The sequence below is a fragment of the Nycticebus coucang genome, chromosome 15 (assembly GCF_027406575.1).
Source record: "Nycticebus coucang isolate mNycCou1 chromosome 15, mNycCou1.pri, whole genome shotgun sequence".
Classification (NCBI taxonomy): Eukaryota; Metazoa; Chordata; class Mammalia; order Primates; family Lorisidae; genus Nycticebus; species Nycticebus coucang.
In genome coordinates this window covers 74,712,607-74,738,372 of record NC_069794.1, presented here as the reverse complement: position 1 = coordinate 74,738,372, position 25,766 = coordinate 74,712,607, and the positions used below count along the sequence as shown (strand labels likewise).

General features: G+C 39.7%; 1 protein-coding gene across 1 annotated transcript; it reads left to right on the top strand.

Moving 5' to 3' along the window:
• Positions 1-12,638: 12,638 nt before the first annotated feature.
• LOC128566985 (phosphatidylinositol 3,4,5-trisphosphate 3-phosphatase TPTE2-like) lies at positions 12,639-20,253 on the top strand. The gene is made up of 4 exons (XM_053564117.1): positions 12,639-12,680; positions 14,965-15,060; positions 17,164-17,234; positions 20,114-20,253. The coding sequence occupies exons 1-4, from the start codon at positions 12,642-12,644 to the stop codon at positions 20,214-20,216; spliced, it is 309 nt and encodes a 102-aa protein (XP_053420092.1). The 5' UTR covers positions 12,639-12,641; the 3' UTR covers positions 20,217-20,253.
• Positions 20,254-25,766: the final 5,513 nt, after the last annotated feature.

Here is a 25,766-nt window from a genome sequence, read left to right as displayed (position 1 = left end):
TAGGAATGGCATTGAATAGGTAGATTGCTTTGGGAAGTATAGACATTTTAACAATGTTGATTCCTCCCAGACATGAGCATGGGATGCTCTTCCATTTGTTAATATCCTCTGCTATTTCCTTTCTGAGGATTTCATAATTTTCTTTTCTTTTTTTCTTTTTTTTGTAGAGACATAGTTTCACTTTATGGCCCTAGGTAGAGTGCCATGGCATCACATAGCTCACAGCAACCTCCAACTCTTGGGCTTGAGCGATTCTCTTGCCTCAGACTCCCAAGTAGCTGGGACTACAGGTGCCCGCCAGAACACCCGGCTACATAATTTTCTTTATAGAGGTCCTTCACCTCCTTTGTTAGGTATATTCCTAGGTATTTCATTTTCTTTGAAACTATGGTGAAGGGAGTTGTGTCCTTAATTAGCTTCTCATCTTGACTGTTATTGGCATATACAAAGGCTACTGACTTGTGGTCATTGATTTTATATCCTGAGACATTACTGTATTTTTTGATGACTTCAGGAGTCTTATAGTTGAGTCTTTGGGATTCTCTAAGTGTAAGATCATGTTGTCAGCAAAGAGGGAGAGTTTGACCTCCTTTACTCCCATTTGGATTACCTTTGTTTTCTTGTCTTGCCTAATTGTATTGGCTAGAACTTCCAGCACTATGTTGAATAGTAAAAGTGACAGAGGACAACCTTGTCTGGTTCCAGTTCTAAGAAGAAAAGCTTTCAGTTTTACTCCATTCAGTAAAAGATTAGCTGTAGGTTTGTCATAGATAGCTTTGGCCAGCTTAAGAAATATGCCACCTATGCCTATACTCTTCAGTGTTCTAATTAGAAAAGGATGCTGGATTTTATTGAATGCTTTTTCTGCATCTGTTGAGAGGATCATATGGTCTTTATTTTTGCTCTGTTAATATGGTGGATAACATTTATGGACTTGTGTATGTGAAACCAGTCTTGCATCCCTGGGATGAAACCTACTTGATCATGATGTATGACTTTTTTGGTGATAAGCTGTAATCTATTGGCTAGGATTTGGTTGATAATTTTGTGTCTATATTCATGAGTGAAATTGGTCTGAAATTCTCCTTTTTAGTTGGGTCTTTTCCTGGTTTTGGTATCAGTGTGATGTTTGCTTTGTAGAATGTGTTAGGGAAGATTCCTTCCTCCTCAATTTTTTTGGAATAATTTCTGCAGTACAGAAATAATCTCTTCCTTGAAGGTTTGATAGAATTCTGGTGTGAAGCCATCTGGACCAGGGCATTTTTTGATCGGAAGCTTTTTTATTGTTTCTTTAATCTCAGTGCTTAAAATTGGTCTGTTCAGGAGCTCTATTTCTTACCAGCTAAGTCTAGGGAGAGGGTGTGATTCCAAATATTGATCCATTTTCTTCACATTGTCAAATTTCTGGGCATAGAGTTTCTGATAGTATTCAGAGATGATCTCTTGTATCTCTGTAGGATCAGTTGTTATTTCCCCTTTATCATTTCTGACTGAGGTTACTAGAGATTTTACTTTTCTATTTCTAGTTAGTCTGGCCAAAGGTTTATCTATTTTATTTATTTTTTCAAAGAAACTAACTCCTTGTTTCATTAATTTTCTGAATGATTCTTTTGTTTTCAATGTCATTGATCTCTGATTTAATTTTGGATATTTCTTTTCTTCTACTGGTTTAGGCTTAGATTGTTCTTCTTTTTCCAATTCCATCAGATGGCTTGTGAGTTTGTCGAGGTGCTCTCTTTCTGTTTTTTGAATGTAGGCAACTAAAGTGATAAATTTTCCTCTCGAAACTGCTTTTGCAGTATCCCAAAGGTTTTGGTAGCTTGTGCCTTGATTGTTGTTGTGGAAATGTTATTTTTCAAAAACTCAAATTTTGTAATGCAGGACAAAAGATGAATTATATTTGAGGACAGAATGACATGAAGCAGGAAATCAAGGGTTTGCTTTCAAACACTACAATGGAAAAGAAAGAAAGAGAGAGAGCGCAAAGAAAGGAGTGAAAAGAAGAGAGAAATTCAATACATAAAGCACAATCCTGATAATTATAGACTCTGAGGAATAGATATATGAGAATTAATATATTGTTCTCTACTTTCATATGTTTGGAAACTTTTGTAACACAATTAAAAACTCAGAAGTGGGAGGAATGAGGGTTATTGAAAATCCGAGATGGTGTTTGGAGCTCCAATCCTGTGTTATCTTCCATAGGTACTACTTTTATTTCTATTATTTAGAAAAATAGGGTGTATAATTAGTGTTTAATAAGTAGTGATTTAGCTATACAGTCCTAGAACAAAGCTGATTGCGTTTTCCCATTATTGTAATCTTTAGCAATAGAGAATCAAGAGAAATGCAACAAAGTGAAACTCTGTCTCAAAAAAGAAAGAAAGAAAGATACACACATGCACACATATATCATGCCAATAGTTAAAACACCAGATTCCACATATGACCACAAAGCAGTGAATCTTGGGCATTTCTGAATTGAAATATTTTGGACTAGTACTTTCAAGGTGAAAGAATATGGATCTAAAATGCACTCTGAATATGTCTGAGTGTATTTTTATACCAAGTAGTATCATGAACAATGGTTCCTTGACCCAACTTCTTTGTTTTCTAGGAAGAACTGGAATTATGGCTTGTGCCTACCTCATTGCAAGAGGAATATGTGTAAATGAAGAGGTATGAAGGATGTTACTGCACTCTGTGCCTTATGCTGTTTGAATTTGTCAGTTCTGAAACATCACTGGTAGGATGTTAAGATGTTTTCTTTAAGTCACGGTGCTTAAGTGAAATAGTAGCTGGGAAAGCAGTTTTGGAAAAGTCTGGTTTTGATACTTCCCTGTTAGCATGCACTAGTTCTTAATAGTAACTGACTCAAGAACCTCTTGCTTTGGGCCAGGACTAAGGTGTGATTGGTGAGGCAGAACATTAAAGGGAATGTCAAAATTCGTAACAATTAAGATAAATAATATTTTAGTGTAATATTGTAAATATAAAAATTAATGCCAAAAAACACTCTTATGTCTACAGTGTTAACACTTTAAATAAGGACAGCTCTCAGTAGGGCAGGATTATGGTGAAATGAAGAAAGCCACGTTATGCAAGTAAAAAAAAAAAAAAACGCATCTCGGTAGTCAAGATGCTTCACTTGCCTCACCCTAGTCCTAGTCTGCTCTTACTGCCAGTAAATTGACTTTTTCTTCCTCATGAGAATAACACCAAGATTCATTAGAACAAAGTCTCTCCTGAATTAGCTTTGCATAGTCAACATACATGGGATCTGTGATCTTTGGAAATTTCTGAAAGGACAAGGTGGGCTATTTCTTCTTCTTAAATCAGGGTTTCAGTCCTCTTTCTGCCATTAGCTTGCTGAGAAGTTACCACTTCCAGGACACACCACTAGCAGCTCTGTTCAAGTTGCTTAACCTCAGTTATGGAGATGAGGAGAAGATTTGGTGTGATGCCCAGCACTCTAATTCCACCTCCTTCAGCTCTTCTAATCAGAGACACAGGGGCCTTTAAATTGGGTGTTTTTCAAACTATTGGTCATGATCTATCAGAGAGTTGTAAAATTAACTCACTAGGTTGCAGCTACCATATTTTAAGTAAAATGGAATAGAGAAGAATATGAAATATTAAAAAGTACACGTGGATGTGTGTGTGTTCTAGGTTATTTATCTTTTAGAACTGCAGCTGAAAAAAAACACAAAGAGTTCCAAAGCCACTGATCCAGAACCCTAGCTCCCTCTAACGGCTGTGCCGTCTTCACGACAAGCTGCTTGGTTATCATTAGGTCTCAGTCTTCGTGTCCATAAGATGGAAAGATGGGAAGAAGGGTTGGAGCAGATGATCTCTAAAGTTTTTAGAGATCTCCAAGTACCATGTTTTATGCCTGTTTGAATGAGAGAATCCCTGGATGTAATTTTGCTTTGTTATTTTGGGCAGCCTCTGCCCAGAGACCACTATTTAAGGAAATCATGTGCCCTTAGAAACTTTAAGAATGCCTAATATAGAGGAAAAAAGAGTCACGATGAACCATGGTTGAATTGTCCCCTTTTATTACAGGACAGCCTTCGTTTTTTTCAAGAACGACGAACAAGTGCATCAAACACCAGTAAATCTGGGAGCTTCGAAACCCCTTCACAGGTAAGGTTTCTTTTTAAAAATGTAGGTTTTGTTAAGGGCATGGACTAAGAATTGCACCTGTTACTTGGTTTTGTTTTGGACTCTTCTCCTGTGGTGATCAGCAGTAGCTCTTAGGCCTCCATCTGTCCCGGGTGCCAAGACCTGCACCTCAGGTGCTGCCCAAGCCTTGCACTCTGGGTTCTCAGAGCGTCCCATTTATTATTTTTTACTGATGATTGTTTACAGAGTTCAGGAGTTGATTCCCTTCCCAAAGAAGGAAGGCCCAATACCTAAGGCTCCAGACCCCTCAGGATTATCTAAAGTCACCAGCCCTGGGTTTCTCTGTAAAGAGGAATTGCGGCTTTCACAAACCCTTCCAGGGCAAGTCATCCTTGGAGAGCATCACAAGGACTGTTTGGGGATGCTTCCCTTGTGTGTTTGTGTATGTGTTGGAGAGAGGTTGCATTTTTGAAAGAGAATGAAAAAGAGAAACAAGCACTTTTCAAAAACTCTATTATACCTTCTGAACATGTTTTTTAAAAATCTATTATACCAGATAATGTTGTACTTTATAAATACTTCATTTAATATTCATAACAGCTTTGTAAAATATATGCTGTTCCCCTAAGTTTTCTTATTGAAATATTTTATTGTGAAGTTTAAAAACATATGCAATGGTCAAGAGAATCATTAATAAACTCCTTGAAGTCATCACACCTCTTGAACAATCAGTCTGGCCTGCAACCAGCCACATTTCATCCATTCCTGTCCCACTCCACTCACACCCCCTAACCTTACCCTCCACGCTTTCATTCCTTAAACCTGGATTATTTTGAAATAATTTCCATCATCAGATCACTTTATCCCAAAAGTATTTTACTGTGACATTTAACATACATATAAATACTCTTAAAAAACCCCAAACTTTAATAAATAGTATACCTGAAAAATATTTTAGTAATAGCAAATTTCTGGTCCATGATTTTCTGACATGAAAATTTAACTTGTTATGTCTTGAAGTCTTTTGAAATGTAGTTTGTTTCAATCAGGATCAAAACAAGGTCCACATATTTCACCTGGTTGCTATGTCTTGTATCTCTTCTAGTTTATGGATTTCCTACCTCTGTTTCATTCCTTGTGATTTTTTTATTGAGGAAACCAGGACATTTATCCTATAGACTCTACCACATTGTAGACTTTGTCAAATCATTCTCGGGGTTATTTTATTTATTATCTCATTTAGATTCTCAGTAACTCTGTAAGTACTCCACTATGATTTACATTTACAAACTGGGAAACTGAGGTTCATAGAAATTAATTTCTTGAACTAAGCACTCAAATCCAAATCTGTCAGACTCTGAAGCCCTTGATTTCCCATGCTGTTCTCAGCTTCTCCTCTGTACTGCACCTGAAATCAAAATGAGAACTGGTTGGGAATTCTTAAGTAGATTTGGAAATAGCTGTGAATGAGTTTTTCTTGAAGTGAAGTGTTGGGAGATAAATAAGCCCCTTAGCCCTGTTAGAATAACACTGTAATTACTTGCCATAGACCTTTAAAAATAAGTCCACTTTTCTCCCACACCCACGACAAAAGTAACACAAAGATAGCTGTAGACCCTAAGCTAAAAGTATCACATGAAGTTACAAAAGCATAGCTTGGATAGTGCCATTTCCATGCTCCAAATCCATAATGTCTCCCAACTACCAATGGCAACTAAATATCTCAACCTGGCTCTGAACATCTTCTACAGTGTGATGATTCCAACCTTTCTTCCACTTTGCGCATTGACGTTTCCCACACTCTGACATGTCTAGACTGTTTGCTGTTTCCTAGCCTCTGGACACTTTGCACCCTGATGCCGTTGCTCACATGGGCCTTTCTCCTGGATTCTCTTTCCCTTCCCAGTCTGAAATAGTCTCTTGCTATTTTTTTTCTTTAGTTCCTATAGCCCTTCGTGTTTCTTTTAGGGACTAAGTCACTTTACCCTCTTTTGTAGATATTTGCAGTGGTGACTTCTGTATCACCTTTAAAATCCAGGCCCCATATCTATCCCCTTTTCCACTTGCATCCCAAAGTGCCTTGCCACTGTTCATAATATTGTTTGTAGTGAGTGCTTACTATCTGTCAATTGTATTAATTTTTGTTAAGAGCCCTTGTTGTCTTGAGCTATAAGAGAAAGCAGTGTGGGAGCTAAAGCAGCTGGAGGTCCTCGGGGCATCTGGTGGCCACCACGGGCGTGTTAGATGTAGCTCACCCAGCACTTCTCCCTTTCTCTGTTTTTATGCAGTTGTGCATACTTTCCATAACTTTAGGCCAGAACTGGAACACCATCGGCTGCAATTGAATCTCTTCTGACCCACTGAGTTAGTATTGCAAGGACTGCATTGCTGCAGGTTGGAGAGCTATGTTAGCAGGGCCCAGGACACAGTGCCCTCTGTGGCAGGGGGTGATTCTCAGCTGTCACCACATTCAGACCCTGCATTGTGTGTGTCCTACTGATCACTGTTTATCCATCTCTAAGTTAAGAACTTACATGAGTCTTCCTCTGGACTGGCCCTTGCTAGGGGAAAGTATGGCAGTTAATTTTATTAACACTTCTCAGTGGGTAGGGAAGACTCTGAGAACTTCTGAGCCCAGTCAATTCAGTACCAGGACTCTTCAACTCCTTTAAGAAAGATTCAAAGGCAGCCATTGTCAACATTCAGCCACGGGAAAAAGCCAAGGCTAAAAGAACTCCAGGGCTTCCTTGTGAAAACAGAATTGAGGAAATGGCAAGTGAAGAAAGTCTAGCTAGCATGAACAAAAGGAGAATGACCTGAGAATGCTGAGTTTTCACATGTATCATTCTCCCAGGCCCAGAGAGCTACTCTCCACAGAACCACAGACCTTCTCTATCTTGACACAGCTAAGCTCCTACCCCATACGGGTAATGCTGTGGCTGAATTCTTGCTGACTCTGATCAGTTGCCCTTTCAGTCATGAGCAGCCTGTAAGCCAAACGTGGCTCCGTCATCGTTACTTCCGCACAGTACTGACCTTTTTGGGTTTTAGCCCCCAAGTTCCATCATCACTCATGAGGCAGCCTCCATAAAAATCCTGACTTCTATAATGGTACCCAGTAAATGTTTCCTTAACTACTTACTGCCTTTACAAAAAGAAAAAAGTTAGGAATGGTGACTTCAGACTTTTCATCTACACTGACACTGAGGCCTCTTTTTCTTTGCAGCGTAGATACATTGCATATTTTGCACAACTGAAAAATATTTACCAACTTAATCTGCCACCACAAAAAACGCTACGTATTAAAAAAATCATCATTTATTCCATTCATGGTAAGTGCTTTTATGCATAATTGAAGAATTGAGTGGGAGGGCCAATGTTTCCACTACCTGGAGGGTTTTGCTCATAGTTGTATATACAGATGATCCTCAGTCACAGGTGTTTTTTGGTATATCTTCACACGGCAATCCTTGCCCATATTGCTAACTCTTAGATGTCCTTTGTCTTCCTTTTTCCATCACCAAATTTGGGGGCTTGATTTCTGTTCTGTCTTCATTGCTCAGGCCAGGCTGGACCTTTCAGGGTGTAGCCTCTGATGGAGGAGAGGGGAAGGGCCTAGGTGCCCTTGAGACTCCTTGTTTCTCATAACCACCTCCAGGTCAGGGTTCCTCTTGGTGGAGGTGTCCCCTATCATTTTCTTACCCACTCCTTTCATCACCCTGGGCTTCCTCTTCCCTCTCTCCTCCATCTGTAACCCTCTCACCACCACCCCCCCACACCAACTCCATCAAGATTTGTTGAATGCCCAAATAGCAAATTAACTTTATTCTATTTGTTGCCACATAAACCATTTTATTCTATTGTTTGCCTCATACAAATGCTTGCTTTGGGCCAGGGCCTGTGCTGGTCTTTCCCTGCAGAGAGGAGAACTAGGGACATAGATAAAAACCCATGGCAGCAAGCTGGGATCCACAGTGCTGGGATCAAGGAAAGCCTCCTAAGAGGCAGCACTTAGTTTCTCTGAGCCTGACTCTACACAAATGGAAAGACTCTACACCCCCTTCCACGCTCACCAGGCCCAGCAAAACGAGGTAGGAGGGGGCTCTATGGAGGTGTCTCTCAGCCCCCTAGTGGTTACCAAGTTTTACCAGTAGTAACATTTTCAGTAAACTTCTAAAGAGCTAACTATTCGCCTGCTTCCAGTCAGGAGGCAAGAAACTTAGTCAAGTTATTTAACCCTGGGCCTTGGGTGAGCAGAGAGAGGGACTGTCCCTCCAGCCCCACATCTACTTCCCCTTCACCTGCCTCACTGACTCTGCACATCCACTCTCTGGGGAGGTGAGAAAGCAGGGACGTCTCCGTCCGTGTGGAGAGGATGGGGCTTCGCCACTCTCACTGCCAGCAAGGGACTAAGGGGGCTATACTTTTGAACCCTTCAAAGCAAACTTCTTGGAACAGCCGGACTGTGGACAATGAAGAAGTACCAGGACACTGGAGTCCACCCAGACAGCCCAGTACTTTTAGCCTTCTATGAGGGCTAAAATGTGTAGTAAGATCCACACATATTTTCTTAACATTTTGTCCAACTATTCAGAAATAAAAGAAGTTTTTGTTTTTTGAAGTTTTTGGCCAAGGCTGGGTTTGAACCTGCCACCTCCGGCATATGGGGCCGGCGCCCTACCCCTTTGAGCCACAGGCGCCACCCCTGAATAAAAGAAGCTTTTAAAAGATAAATTAAAACTTCTTTGTCAAAAAAACGCACTTGTTCATTAAAATGTAAAATGCTTTAAAAAATAATTAAATATGTTTATTTTCCCCACACAACTGTCATGACTTCTGGATGTAGTGAGGAATTTTATTGGATTCCACAAACAGATTGCATCGGTTTCTGACTTCTAAGATCAACTTCACCCAGTAGCATTGTTTCTATGGAATATTTTGGTCTGGAACTCCCAAGCGGCATTGTGCAGGAAGACCCTTGAAAACCAGCCTGCTCTGGCAGGAGACTGCCTGCGTATATAAATGAGCAGCTATTCTTGAAAAGGTTTTGCAGACTGGAACGTCCTGTGCAAAGTCCATTAGGAGAGCTTTATGGGAAATGGATGGATTCTGATGTATAGGGTCATAATGGAGCCTAGTGGCTGACCTCACTGGGAATCCCAACTGTTGTTGGACCTCCCAAGGGTAGAGGTGCCGGACTTGTGCAACAGGTGGTAGAAAGTGGGGACAGCAGAACTTGCACCCCTCCCCTTCCACACCCTTCTGCAATGTGAGTGGCAACACAGTCTGCTGTTGGAGCAGCTTCTCCCATGAAGAAACTGTAACCCAACTATAAATCCAACATGGAGGCATGACATCCTGTATGTACCTGACTATATACTCTGCCTCTTTCCTCTTGGTTAATGATAGGAGTGACAGTATCTAAACAAACCTTTCTGAATATTTAACTATTCTATGCAGGCAAAAAGGCATTTAAACTAGAGAAGTTTTAATGCCTTTCTCTAATATGAACAATGAGAATAGAATTAGTGTTTCAAAATTTCAACCTTAAAAATGTGCTTAATGAGTTCTACAATTATATACGTTGTCTCAGTTTGATATTATATCCTAAGACTGTGATGTTTCTCTTAATGGTATTGTGAATTTTATTTAAATCCTGTAGAGACATTGTTCATTCAAAAACTGTAAGGTGCAGACCTGAAGAACAGAGGAACTACCCCAAATTTATAAGTAGTCCAGATGAAATCCAGTAGAGGGTTGCACGGACTTGATTTCTCAGCCTCGGGCTAATGTAAAATAGAAGATTGTAATAGTCCGATCTGACATTCCTCAGGAAGACTTGCAGACAGAACATTGAGCTTGTGGCCTTAGCTGTTCAGTACTGTGCAGGTCTTGTCTTACAGAGACTTCATAAGGCATATACAGCAAGTTAAAATTCCTCGTGTACCCATACAGATAATCAGGCCAAACCTAATGAGACTAGTCTTACTTGGAAATAAAAATACTCTTCCTTTGACATTGTCATCACAACTCAGAGAGAACGTGAAGACCACCAGGCAAAAGTGTGAAGGACTCGGAAGTGGGTGGTATCTCGTTTAGTGCAGCCTTCCAGGTTGGTCCCCGGTTTCCACCTTTATTGTCTTTGAGCTGTGTAATAATTCTGGAAGTTGTACGAAACTGATATATGATAGTCCTTCCACATCTGATGTTTTGCTTTCTGGGGCTTCAGTTACTCATGGTCAAGTACAATCCCAAAATAGATGAGAACACAAAACACTAAGATATTTTTTGAGAGAGGTCACATTCATATAACTTTTATATCATTATAATTTTGCTTTTCTATTGAATATTGTTGCTAATTTCTAAATGTACCTTATTTATACATTAAGCTTTATCATAGACATGTCTACATAAGAAAAAATATAGCATACAGAGGATTCAATACTGTCTATGGTTTTAGGTATTCACAGGGGATCATAAAATGTATTCCCTGTAGATAAAGGAGGCTTCCATAATTTTCATTAGTAGAAATGCCAATTATATATGTCCAGTGGAATACAATTGATTATAGACCCATTTTTAGCACATGCTTTAAAAATGCAAGCTACAAGGCAATGCTATGGCATGCAACTATGTCTATAAAACAAAAGGGGAATTATATGTATTTATTGTGTTTTTACAGATGTAAACCTCTTGGAGGATATATATACATATTTGATTACACACATAAATATAAAGAGAAAATCGGCTATATATTCAGAGCTGAGGAACTAAACAGGTGGAAAGCTAGGGAGATGGAGCCTTTTTCTTCATGGTTTTTAGTTTTAAATCATGTAAATATATTTAAATGATTTTAAAATGCTGACATGTGTAGAAATTTAAGCTTATAAATCAAAGCTCTTTTCCTATCATGTGGTAAGTGTTCAGGTAGGTGAGATCTGCATCTCACTGCTCTCATGTAGAGCTCAGCAGTAAATAGTTCTGCACCTGGAGTGGGACAGAGGGAACTGAGGAGGCAGGAGACTGTGATTCCCAATAGTGAATTAATAACATAGCATTAGAGAAAACAAAATGAAATAAAAAGAAAATGAGCAGGACATGAGACTCACAACCAAGATTGATCAATATACTATGTTATTAGAATATTTTTTAAAAGCCTTAGTTTTGTGAATTAAGTGAAATGTACAGAGTTGAAAGGAAAGCAATAAAAATTCATTGGAGGCTTGAGAGATCAGTTCATTGAGGAAATGCTAAAGGATCATTTGAATTGAAAAAAAGGACAACAGACCATTTTTCTGGAAATACAGGCTGACCACCACAAAAATACTTGGAGATAACAATTCTATATTTGGGTAGAGATTGCATTAGGATCCAAACATAAAGTAGGGCAAGAAGAATTTAGACCACTGCATTTATTATTAAGAATCATCATGGTTAGGCCAGATGTAGTGGCTCGCTCCTATAATCCTAACTGTCTCGGAGGCTGAGGTGGGAGGATCACTGTTGGGCCCTGCCATATGCCTGAGGCCTAGTGCAACTTCCTGATCTTGACTAGAAGTAGATCCATCCAGCTACTTCTGCATAGCAATGACTCAGCAAGGCCGGGCCTGAAACTGCCTCTACCTAGATACAGCCAACGTGGCATCATGCCATTGGTCCAACCCTGTTACCACCCATCACACCACCTCAGTTCCCGCCTCTTTTCCCCGCCCCTTCCACATGCCCTATATAAGCAGCTGCTTGTGGCAATAAAGTTGAGTTCCTGTTTCGACAGAGTCCCGGCTCTGTGTGTTCCTGTTCCGGCCGTCGTGGCTCACCATCCCGCTCAGCCCCGGGGACTAGATTGGGCTGGCCCCGATCTTCCCTCAACTGCGACTGCCGGAGAATCCGGCAGATCACTTGAACTCAAGAGTTGGAGACCAGCCGCATCAAGAGTGAGACCACATCTTGACAAGAACAAAAAATAGGACAACAAATTGGCCGGGTTTGGTGGTACACACCCGTAGTCCCAGCTACTCAGGAAGCTGAGCCAAGAGATTTGCTTGGACCCTGGAGTTTCAGGTCTTGATGAGCTAAGATGATGCTACTGCACTCTAGCCTGGGTGACAGAAAGAGATTCTGACTCAAAAACAAAGACACAAAAAAAAAATGAAGAATCATCATGACTAAAAGTCTTAAGAAAATAGCACATTAGCAAGAAAGATTACAAGTCACCTTCTCTCTATTTTTTTTTCTAGAAAGGTGAAGGGATGCCATTTTTTTTTCTTCTCTCTCTAGTCTTATCAATTCACCTTTAGGAGACAGGATTGATTTTTGAAGTCTGTGTCTTAAAGAGAAAAATCTATAGAAGATCAAATGATTAAATATTAACATACTAATAGCTGTGATAATGTTTCTGTCTTTATTTCATAATGTTAGTTGTTGAGATGTTTTGATCTTTTTTCTAAGCAGCCTAACTGTGAATTCATTTAGGTGTTGGACAAGGCAATGGCAACGATTTAAAATTGCAAATACTAATGCAGAGGAAGATCGTCTTAGCATCAAAAAACTATAAGGTAAGAGAAAACATGAGCTGAAAATTCTGGTGTTTGTTTTAAAGCTCTTTGCCAAATCAGTATTTTGACCTCCACACCCCTTTACTCATCATAATGAGATGCCCTGTTGCTTCCTGGTTATCATCAACTTAGTGTCACTGGGGTTTGTATGCAAACCAGAGATATATCGACCTCATTGCTCAAAACAGTTTTGTCAGGGTATTTTCCAAAAGTATGTTTCAGGTCAGACTTTCGCCTTGCCTTTTACTTTCTTACAAATGCTGAGCGCGTTCCCAGGAGTCCATCAAGGTTTTAAATTCACACGTCTGGCCACTTTTAGGCATATTCTCTTCTTCTGGGTCATTTTATATTTTTTTATATATAGCACCGACTCTAAAATTCCACTGTGCGTGAAGACCACTTAGGAGCTTGTAAAGATGCACATCCCTAGGTCGTACCACCAAAGTGTGATTCAGAAAACTAGAATGGGGCCCGGCGACCTGTAGACTTAGAAATGTCCCAAGTGATTCTGACTCAGGTTCTCTGGGACGGCACTATGAGAAACAATGCGGGGTGAAGGTGGAGGTGCGGGGGAGGTGGAGGGTCTCTTTATTCAAAGCAATGTTTTGCTAAAATGAAGAAATGCCTAAAACTACAGATGTTTTCTAAAACAAAAAGAAAGCTTCCTTCTTAGGTCTAAGAACCACAGACATTCATAATTTCTTCCTAGGCTTTTTGCCTCAAATTCTCCCCTGACCAACCCTATTCTCTCCCCTTCCTTTCTTGGCTTCTGCATATTGAAAGCATTCACCCAGGCCAGATCCTGGGTTTTCTTTTCTTATTGTAGCAAACACTCCATTCTTGCCTATTCTCACCCATCTCACTCGTCTAAATTATTTGCTCTCTCATTTTCTGAGCAGACATTTATGAATACCCACTGAGTTGTAGATGCAGGAGCTACATGGACAGTGTCCATTCCAACAATTTAGACACATTACATGATCCAAATGTATCAAATGAGCCTTTCCTCTGATTCTGTAAACGGCACCAGCATTCCTTCAATGGGGTCTTAAAATTTTTTGGTACCTTTGATTCTCTCTTTGGCCCCTATTATGTAGTTAGTCACCAATTCTTGTTGAATATATTTTTGAAATTTTTCTTCACTCTCCCTACCTTTCTGTTCCCACTGCCACTACCTAGCCCAAGACCTCATTTTCTCAGGCCTAGTTTTCTTTGAAACATGCATCCTGAAATGTTGCTTACATTGTGAAAAGCTGTAGGTAGAGCAAAAGACACACTGTGTGCTGTGGTCAAAGAACCAGCACATCTCAAGAGTTATGAGAATAAATTAGATAATATGTATGAATTTGCTTTATGAACTATCAATCAATAAATAAACATTGTATGTGATAAACATCAGGCCACTTTGTCACATAAGAAATGCCCCAGTATGTTCTTCACCAACTTCACTCTTACTTCCCTGGCTTTCGAGCTCTCCAGATATAATAGCCCTATGATTCTTCTGATTATTTTCATCAGTAACTTGACCTGCAGACTCCATTCCAAATGGACTGGCTCATCCAGAGTGTTGGAACGCAACTCTTTAATTTTCTTTGGGCTTCTTTGTTTGTTTGTTTTGGTCTTTTCCTCTCTTTTAACTAGAGTCTATTTTCAGGGCTCCTCTATCATGCCCAACTCAACTTCTATCTCCCTGATGAAGCTTTCTGATTGAACACTTCCTATTAATCACACACACATACATGCACACACACCACTACATAACAGCACACCCAGTCTTGAACATATAACTTGCCAATTGTACACCACTCTACTATTGTTCCTTATGTGCACAGCTCCCTGAAGGGACCAACTAAGTCTGCACCTTCTTATATGTTTTTCACAGGGCCTAGCATGGACCTTCCTCACTGTAGGTGCCATTATTATTTAATCAATATTTTGCCAAATTAGGCCTCAACATATAAAAAGTAGGTGACATTTATAATAACAGCACTAAGCCATAAAATTTAATTGGCTAAACTCTAGTAGAATATTAAATACTTAACTTTTCAAAAGATTCTTCAGATTATTTTCATCAGTAACCATTAAACATGTTGGCCTTTACAAATTATGAACAATAGTATTTCAACTTTATAGAAAAGATTATTAATAATTATTTATACATGTAGTAAATGGGCTGTGAGATCAAAAGTACTTGATAAGTATAGGTGAAAATGATAAGTGAAAATGGACTTCACTGATATCATCAGTAGGTTTATACTTCTGAATTCTATGGTTTTATTCACAGATACTTTATGACATGGAATCCAACAGAGTAGTAATACATTTATTCCACTGTCCACCTCTCTCTGATGATGTTAAAGTTCAGTTTTTCTCCTCTTCTGTGAGTAATCAAGAAACAGCCTTTGCCTTTGTTGTTGTCTGATGTTTTGACTGATTTGGGTTTGGGATTTCCTTTGCTACAGTTTCCAAAAAGGGAAATAACAGATGTCAACCCCTTGCCAGGGAGGGGTAGTAAAAAAACAAATTAGATCCAGAACAAAATTTTTATAAAGAAGAATGTATTTAATTAGAAAAATCAATTTATGTGTGTTAATATCCAAAAAGAAAAAATACAAAATTCATCTTTATAACAACTTGCTACCCATAATTTATAAACTACTTTAAAGTAAGAGAGATTTGACTATCCTCTTAGTTGATATGACAGTGTTGTAAGTAGTATTAATTAATGCCATATTTACTCTATGAAAAATGAGAATGTCTTTGATTGTCCTTACTCTGGATATAATTGTATAATATATACTCACCAGTCATAAAATTTATACCTGAACATTCTTCTGTATATAACAGATTTCTAAGCCTTAAGAGTTTAATTTCTTTGCTTTCTGTATTAAAATGTCAGCCAGAACTGCCAACAGGTAACTATGTTGATCAATTTAAAAAGAATTTCCTATGCCTTCCTTCATCCTCTGCATGGTGGCTGCTGAAGGATAATCTATCATGTATGAAGTGGTCAGCATAGTGAAGCAAGTGACCTGGATGGTTCCCACATCACATGTTTCCCTTGAAGATTGCAGTCACTGAATTCTTGCTTGAACAGTGGCCTCTTAGCAAAAGCAATGGTGTAAAGGTCACTGGCCGCGAGGCCCTTGGTCATATTCAGGCTTTGTGATTATCAAGGGCTGTGAGGTGAAAGCACTTTAAAATTTTTTTAGGTGTTTCTGTCATCACCAATAATGTTGGTTAATTACTAGGTGTAACGGCTCCTTGTAGAAATAGACGATAAGTATTGTGTGTTCTTCTAATTTGGTCATGAGGTCTCTCTCTGGACAATGACTCTACGATCTTGCCCTGTTCAATGTGGCTCCTGGTCAGGTAGTCGTGGGTGTTCACAGTGTGCTTTTCATGGGATACTTTTTATCCTGGCGGGAGGTTCACTGCCTAGTGTCTGGCCCTTAACCACGCGTCCCTCTCACAGAAATTTGTTCATGAAAGCCACCCTGCGGCTCTCGGTCTGGCTCATGTTCAGTTTAGTCCTACCGAGACAGCCACTGACTAGGAGGAGAGTTGGGTGTAGGTGTGTGGGTCAGATGAAACAGCAGGCAGCACAACAAAAGACGTGAACTAACAGAAGCGGTTTTTATTACTTACAGACCCCAGAGAGAAGAAGGCTGCACACCTTCCAGGGCCAACTAGCAGGGTGGAGCCATCCGGGACAGCTGAGCTTGGCTAGTGCACAGGGAGCAATGGAGAGAGAGGGACCTGAGTGGTGAAGCCTTTATTGGGGTCTAAGATGTTACCTGAGCGGGTTTCCTGTGTGGAAGGGTCTAATTGGTGGGTTTAAGGCAGGCAGGCCCAATTACGTGGAGTCACACTGTGACTGAGAGGGGCTCACTGTGACACATCCACATAGCCCATGTGGAGTCTTGGGGGTCTGTGGGGTAGGGCAAGTAGGTTGTACTAGTTCTCCCACAGGGAGGTGATCACCAGGACGTGGATGTATAAGGCAAATATCTTGATAAATCCCATTGAGGAAATGGGATAAGGTAGAGATCAAGGGCAACTGACCCTGGCTTCTACTATGAGAAACTTGGATAGATTTAAAATAGATGCTGAGGCAACAAAAATCAGAAGAATTTGAAACAATTATGTTGTGGCATATAGAGAGAGACATATTGTAGATTCTGTTTAGCACTATCTGAACCAGATTAAAAGATGAATGTCTAGATGTATAAATATCTATCATAGAAAACTACATTTCCTTGAAAATGTTGATAAAAACAAGAGAAATCAACCGCTTGTCTTAAAGCTATATTTGTGACTTGATTGTATTGTTATAAGCTGCAGAGTGCTCCATATATAATTGCTATAATTGTTTGACAAATTTATGAAGGAATAAAGAATGTAATTTTAATCCTTTTAGAATGGTTAGTTCTCAGTATTGATGTTCTTATGAAAATAACCGTTCTTAATCACATCTTTCTAGAATCTTCCTAAATGCTACGACAATTGTGCATTCTTCTTTTGGTTCCACACATCTTTCATAAAAAAGAACAGGTATGGATATAATATAATTCAGTAGACACAATCTCATCTTGAATATCTGTGTATAAGGCATAAGGGCATGTCTTTGGCTGGTGGTCATAAGCTCAATTCATAGAAAAGGTCAAATCCTTGAGTTCCCACTCTCCATTGCCTTACTCCTCTTACTCGAGTTATTTTAAAATACAATTGTTCTGACTGAGGCAAGAGAATCGCTTAAGCCCAAGAGTTGGAGGTTGCTGTGAGCCGTGTGAAGTCATGGCACTCTACCGAAGGCGGTAAAGTGAGACTCTGTCTCTACAAAAAAAAAATATATATATACAATTGTTCTGAAACCAAGATAGGCTGCATTGTCCTCAGGGTCCATAGCATAGTATTATAATCAGGCTGGGCATGGTGGCTCATGCCTATAATCCCAGCTCTCTGTGGAGCCAAGGCAGGAGGATCACTGGAGCTCAGGAGTTCCACACCAGCCTGAGCAAGAGCAAGAGCCGGTAAAGTGAAAACAGAAAAATTAGTCAGGAGGGGCAGTGCTTGCCTGTAGTTTCAGCTACTGGGAAGGGAGAGGTAAGAGGATCGTTTGAGCCCAGAGTTTGTGGTTATTTGAGCTTTAGCCTGAGCAAGAGAGTGAGAGACTGTCCTAAAAAAATAAATAAAATAAAAATATATATATGTAAAAAACATATATGTTTATATATGTTAATAAATATATGTAATATATAACATATGTTTATATGTGTGTTAATAAATATATATAATATTAAACATATATGTTTATGTATGTTAATAAATATATATACACGCATACATACATATGCACACACACACATATATATAATAATCAGATCTCAAGTGTGATAAATTCTTCCCATGAAAGTTTAATATGAGTCTGCTTAGTACCTTGAATGTGGCAGGCCCCCAGTAGGTGTTGAGTTACTGATGACTGACCACCACCAAACTCTATGCTGAAGTAAAGCAGGATCTAGGGAGACTTCAGCTTCCTTAAAAGCTCATCTGAGGCAGAAGTTACAAGACACAATAGGCATTTAGGATGACAGCTGAAAAAATCATTAAGTGATGGTCTCCCACTTAAACATGATTTTCTAATAATTACATTATGAAACCTTTTTTTTTTTTTTAAGTACTCACTAGGAGCAGTGGCTCCTGCCTATATTCTTAGCACTTTTGGAGGCTGAAGTAAGAGGACTGCTTGAGGCTAGGAGTTCGAGATGACAATATAGTAAGACTCTATTTGTACAAAATGTAGAAAACTTGGCTAAGCATGATGGTGTGTGCCTGTAGTCCCAACTACTTAGGAGGCTGAGGTGGGAAGATTGCCTGAGCCCAGCTGTTGGAGGTTGCATGACTGTGCCAGTGGTCTGGGTAGAAGCGCAACACCCTCTCTCTAAAACGAACAAACAAAAACTAATTATTAATTGTATTTGAAGAGTTTTATTCCAGAGGACCTTCTGCCACATTTGGAAACTCATTCCTAAGTCTGCAAGTTCTCTACTTTAAAGAGCATTCGTACTGTGATGGTGAAAATTGAGATTTTTGGCATCACCACACAATCTGATGCAAAAGGAAAAAAATTAAAGTTTAAAAATTATTTACTTGAAGAAGTGGCTGTGATTGTATGTGGCATGAATTAATGGTTGTTGTTACATCCAAACCTGGTTTTTTTCTTCAAGTCTGATTTTGATTTAATAACCTCCTGCATCAATTGAGGCAACAGTAAATTACATCTGGGCTCCCTACATGAAAATCACATACACTTAATGGACTTTTATAGAGTAACTTTTGTATTTCATGACAAATTTTGACTAATTTTGTTCCTGGATGCATGTAACAATAAACTTTGACTTATAACATGAGCAAAGCTCAGCAAATCCAGAGTGAGAGTAGATTTGTTGCTGCACTTTAAAAGTGGTCCTTACTAAAGTATACTTTTTTTTTTCCTTTAAAATTCTATGGTCATGATTATGGATGTAGAGGCTCACCCCTTTAATCCCACAACTTTGGGAGGCTGAGGCAGAAAGATCACTTGATCCAAGGAATTTGAGGATGCAGTGAGCTATGATGAGGTCACTGTGCTCTAGCCTGGGCAAGAGTGAGATTCTGTCTCAAAGCAAACAAAAAAATAAAACACCATGTCCCTGGCTCAGCGCCTGCAGCATGGTAGTTATAGCACCAGCCGGTGCCACATACACTGAGGGTGGCAGATTCGAACCCAGCCTGGGTCAGCTAAACAACTGCAACCAAAAAATAGTTGGGCGTTGTGGCAGCACCTATAGTCCCAGCTACCTGGGAGGCTGAGACAAGAGAATCGCTTAAGCCCAAGAGTTGGGGGTTGCTGTGAGCTGTGACGCCATGGTGTTTAACCAGGGTGACATAGTGAGATTCTATCTCAAAAAGAAAAAAACATGTTCCTATTGGGGAAGCAACAAGTTAGATCATTTTTATATGAGTTTCTAAATTTATATTCTACTTGATAAAACTGTATTTGTTAGTCATGAGATTGTTGTTTAACCAAAACTGCCAACTTCCATCATTTAAAAGTGATACAGTATTTTATTCCTGGGTTTTAATACACATCTACTTTCTGAATGACTTCTGTCACATATAGAAATTTAGATATTTTATTAAACCAAAATGTCCTTAATTTCATAAAAGACAATGTTAAAAGAATCCATAACATGTGTTACTGACCATAAGATACTGTGCATCTCACCAGAAAGGTGGAAGGCGCCAACTGGGACACCAAAAAAAAGGGGCTGCGGCTCTCTGGTCATGGCGAACAAGTCCTTTTTTTAAAGCTGTAACAAGGGTGTCCCACTGCATGGCTTTTCAGTTAGCCTAAAATAGAATGTGTAATTTCTTTTTTCTATCCATAGGCTTTATCTACCAAGAGAGCAACTGGATAACCCACACAAACCAAGAACATGGAGTGTTTACCAGCCAAACTTTGCGGTTGAAGTATATTTTGAGGACGTCTGATGCAAAGTTATATTCTATGGATTATATTTTAGTTAAATATTCTAAACAAATTTCTATAAATTCTTAGGCCAATTTTTCCTGATGTTTACAATAGAATATATACATTAAATAATTTATCTTCCCTTCTAGAAATTGTTATACTGGTCTTTTCATAAATCTTTTTGTTTATAATTATGTTTACTTCGATCAGTGGTTTGGGAAAGAATTCTTAATAATTTTACATGTAGGAAGGTTACAAAGATAGAAAAAAAATCACTGAGTTCATATTTTCACACCATTGCAAGATTAATGTGATTATGTTCAGAGAATTCTAAGGGAGTGAGGTTGCATGTTTATTAATGGTTATGTGAAAGAGGGGCTACAAAAATGCAAAGCTACAACAGTGACATTAGAAATCACTGAAATATGAACATTCAAGCAAGGGATAGGCATTTCCATTGCTTTCCAAGCCTCAGAGGCAGTAGTACTTTTGCTGCTAGGCTGCCAGATATAATGGGTGCATCTGTGCTGGAGCCAGGCCTTGCTGTGCCATCCTCTCTCTGTCTTCTGTTGCCTAAGGTAGATTACTCTTGGAAAGTAAGATAGCCTGTGTGTCTCAGTTTTCTCATGGGTAAGGTGGGGATTATGATGTTGTGACTGAAGTAGGTTAAGGCACATAAAAGTGTGGAACAGCATAGGACACACAGTAAGCATTCACTGGGCGTTGGCTGTTGCTATTTTGATGATAGTTATGTTGCTAGAATTAGACTGGAGAAAAAAATATATAATAGCAACTAATTGTCTCCATCCACCAGGTAAGTGCCTGATATAATAAGAAAAGTTCTAGATGAAGAACAAGGACATCTGGGATCCAGTCCACATTTGACTTTTATTAGACTTGTGACCTTACTGTGTATCCTGAAATTTGGTTTCCTGTCACTAAAACAAGGGGCTGTACAGGAAGCTCCCTGCCCCCATTCACTTTTCAGTCTATGGTCTTGCCCGAGTGGCTCACAAATCCCTAATAGCCTAGTTTTTGTTTTGTTTTGTTTTAATGCAATACTATAGTATTACATTACCTAGTTTTTGTTTTGTTTTGTTTTTTTGATGCTTTATAGGAAACTATTTTTTGAAAAAGCCATTTTCCTACCCCAAGACACACTGGATGTGTTTTCCCTGATTCTAACAGGACAAGGAATGTAGCTGAGAGATTGGGTGGACTGGGCTCGGGCGCCCTCTTCCCTGCCCAGGCCACCCTCTCCTCATTCCCATAGCACCTTGTCTGCCTGACTGCCCGCCCACTTGCCCACCCACAAGCATTTTGCAGCCCACTCTGGCCTCCACCTAGGGGCTGAGACCACCTTCTTCCTGCCTTAAGAACGCCTTTTTAGTATCATCATCCCAGTCTGAGGGTGTGCTGGAGTGGGGAAGGGAGTCTTACCCCACAGAACATGGAAGACTCTGAGAGATCATCTAGTGCAGCCTCCTGATGTTACAGAGCAGAAGACAGATGCCCAAAGAGGGACTTGCTCAAAGTCATACACCCAAAGAGGGGACTTGTCTGAGGTCATACAGCTGCGGCAAAACTGGGACTGCAGCCCTGTCCTCAGCATGCCTCACTGCCACTCGCAGGGCAGGGGGCCCCATAAAAACACAGGTCATATCTTATGTGTGCATCTGGCTCCCTGACCAGCAATCACCTTTGGGGGCCACCATGTAGGAGGAGAACTTCTGCCTGACTCCGTGCCTTAGGACGACAAACACCCTGCCCACACACAATGGCCCCATTCAAGGATGGAGGTCCTTTACTGGCCCCTGACCCCTTCCTGGCCTGGGAGCCTGGGAAAAGGGGTGGCCTTGGGAGGAGCTATAAGAGCATCACCTCTTTCTGCTGCTTCCCCCCACCTCTTTTTAATGTATTACCTTTTTTAATGTAATACTATAGTATTACATGTTAATACAATACCAAAAAGAAAAAAGTCATCTAGAATCCAACTAAAGTGAAAGCTGGAAGTTTTCTAAAAGAATTCTTTCAGAGATACTCCACAAGGATTTTCTTAGGCAAAATTCTGATCAACAAAAAGCTGGGAAAATATGACTACATTTACCAAGCTAAAGAAAAGAACTGCAAGAGAATAGTGATAATCAGCTCTTCTAATGTTTGGCTTTGCTTCTAGGAATTATTAGATGAAAAACAGGGCAAAGGAGGGAGGAGGAGGCAGTGGAAGGGGACAAGACAAAAAAAGTACAACTTGTATGTTATGTGTGGTTGTTATTAAAATAAAAGGAAATGTAATCACCAGCTTTATTGAAGGAATAATCCAACAAATACCCAGAAGAAATCTGCTCCAAGATTTTTTTTTATTTCCAATATAGACTTAATCAAAATAATCATGTTGTATCAAAAAAGTTTCCAGTGAGATGGCTGCCTCTATATCCTCCACTGTTAGTGTTAGATATTAGCCCCTCTGATCTGCACGGTCCCCTGGCCTGGTAATGTTAACTAAATATTAATACTGTACACTTTTCCCTTGAGAAAATGAAAGGGAGAGAGCACATAAGAAAAGATGTCACAAGTGTTTGTCAGCCCTACTGTAAATATTTTATGAATGAATCAGAGAAATTGAAGATGAAAGATGATCCAGTTTGCCAGTACCCTGATGTCTACTGCTATATACCTTCGAGCGGTTTATCTAGTCTAGTATTTCATGACTCATATTGTAAGGAATTTATCACTTCTGTCAAAGCTACTTTCCTGATGGAGACTCTTAGCTGCTAGGAAAATTTGTCAAATTCCTCTTGCTTTGTTTAATTTTCTCATTGGTCTCACTTGATTTCACTTATTTAATTGCTTATCTTTACTGTCTTTTGATATTTTATTGATTTACTGTCTTCAGATTCTTCATTGATTTCTACGTGTCTTTCCTATTTTTTTCTGTTCAACCAGCTCTTCTTTCTTTAGTTGTTGCTGGGAAGAAAACAAAAAACAAACAAAAAACTCCACCAATTTTGACTCATGGATAGGTAAGAAGTGACCATTTGTTTTGACCAAATTAACAACGGCAGCAGCAACAAAGGCATGAAGTGAACACTTACTCTGTCAGGTGTTGTGCTGAGTACTTTCCATTATCTCATGTAGTAAGCACCTACTGTTTGCCAGACAGTGGAGATACAAGTTAAATATGATCCTGCAGTTGGTGTCAAGGAGCTTACAATGGACTGGGAGAGATAATGTCAACACAGCATACCTCACACAGAGAGCCGTCTTCAGAGTCGTACCAGAGTGTGAAGGATGGGGGTCCACCCCAGCAGTGAATAGAAAGGGCAGGGAAGTGGTCATTGGCAGGGAGGGTGATACCCCCAATGAGATGACCTCTAGGCTGAATCCTATAAGAGTTAACAAGGTTAAAAGGAGTGTAGAGCTGGACGGATGGTTACTCAGGAAACTACATAAAGTCTAGTATTTCTAAGTTGAAAATTATGAGAATTGTTGGGAGATGAGGTAGACAGGACAGAAACTGGAAAGTTTGACATTACCTGGTAGAAAACTGGAAATTTGTTCTGGATTTTAAGCAGTGGATAACAAGATTGCTGTGTGGAGAGCACATGGGAGTGGGGACAGAGAGACTGTGATGTCTTACCTGCGGAGAGGATTAGTGATGGAATTCCAGGATCACATTACCTCTTCTTGGCTGCAATATCTTTAAGGCCATCTGTCTCCTGTGGTCCTAAGTTATTAGGAAATTACTCACAAACTATCTTCTGAATCTCTGAGTAGATTTTCCAGTTACCTTGATACAAAAGTGGGTAGCAAGGAATGTAGGTTTGCTGCAGCCCAGTGGTGTTATATTCAGTGATGGAAGTGATGGTTACTTATTGACAACTACTACATTTGGGGGCAAGGCTTATATGCTCCTAACTGCATATGTGGGAGAGAAATAAGAACTACCGTTTACTGAACCTCCACCCTGTGCAAATCCCAGGGCATTAACGTTCATTGTATCTACAAGATGGCAGCAGAGAGTCGACCTTCTGTGACTTAGGCAATACCAATGTCCCAATCAACATCCAACAGCAAATAACCACTTGCAGAAGTGATCCTATCTGAGAAAAGAATTATTTATATTTTCCCACCCAACCTAAAAGTAATACAAAATAAAAGAGGGTTAAACCTGAGGTCAGTTCTGGCTCAGGTCTATCAGGTGGTGATTGTCACCTGAAGTCTCAACTGAGTCAGGAGGCCCCATTGCTGGTGAGGCTCACTCACAACAGCCGGTATGTTGGTCTGGCCATTGGTCCTTCGCTGTGGGCCTCTGCACGGCCCCTCAGAGCCCTGTGACACTGAGAGCACTTGCCATGTAATGCCTGACTTCCTCAGGAGAGTGCAATCCAAGAGAAAACCAGGAGCGGGGCAATGTCTTTTACCCTCCTAGGAAGCACATGGTAGCACTTTCACCCCACTTCGTTCATTAGAATTGAGTCTCTAAGTCTGATTCAAATTAAGGGAATAGGGAAAGTTTACTCACTTTTTGAAGAGAGGAGTTTCCAAAAATTTTGCATGAAAATTTAAATCAGTGGTTCTCAATCTTCCTAAATGCCTTTAATATAGTTCCTCATGTTGTGGTGACCCCCCAACCATAAAATTATTTTCATTGCTTTCATAACTGTAGTTTTGCTACTGTATGAATCATAATGTAAATATATGATACGCAGGATGTATTTTCATTGGTTGCAACCCACAGGGTGAGAACTGCTGCTTTAAATCATCATACCATGAACTGGAGCAACTTATTTAAAGTCCTTGTGATCCAGGTTCTTCATCAATAAAATAGAAATCTTATTAGTATGTGCCTAATAGAATAAGATGAATTTAACATAGAGACCTTAAAATAGTGCAGGGTATATGGTATGTGCTTAAAAAATATTAGCAATCATGATGCTGATTAATACTGTACTGTATTTTGCTGTATAAAATGTGCTCCCAATTATAATGTGCACCCATGTTGTTGATATAAACTTTAGTAAAACTTTCCTCAAGAAAGGAGCCAGCTCTCACCTGGGAGAGACACATCTGAGGAGGGCTGTTATTAGTTTACATTTCAGTTGCCCAAACTAGACTCTGTGATTCTTAAGATCCAAGACTATGTCTTAGTTTTCTTTCATTCTCAGCATCAACCCTAGTGCTGGGCATATAGAAAGCATTCAATAAATAGTATCTTAACCTGTGCAGGCCACTCTAACAAAATACCATAGACTGATGCTTAATAAACAGAAATTTATCTCCTCATTATTCCAGAGGCTAGAAGTCTAATATCAAGGTACCTGCATGGTCAGTTTGTAGTGAGGACTCCCTTCCTGGTTTGTAGGTGGCCACCTTACTGCTATATCTTCACAGGGCAGATGGGGGTGGAGGCCTTGAAGAGAGAGCAGCTCTGTGGTGTTTCTTCTCATCAGGGTGCTAATCCCATCATGAGAGCACCACCTCATTGTCTAATCTAACACTAATTACCTTCCACAGGTCCCATTCCCAAATTCTGTCACACTGGAGGTTAGGGAATCAACATGTCAATT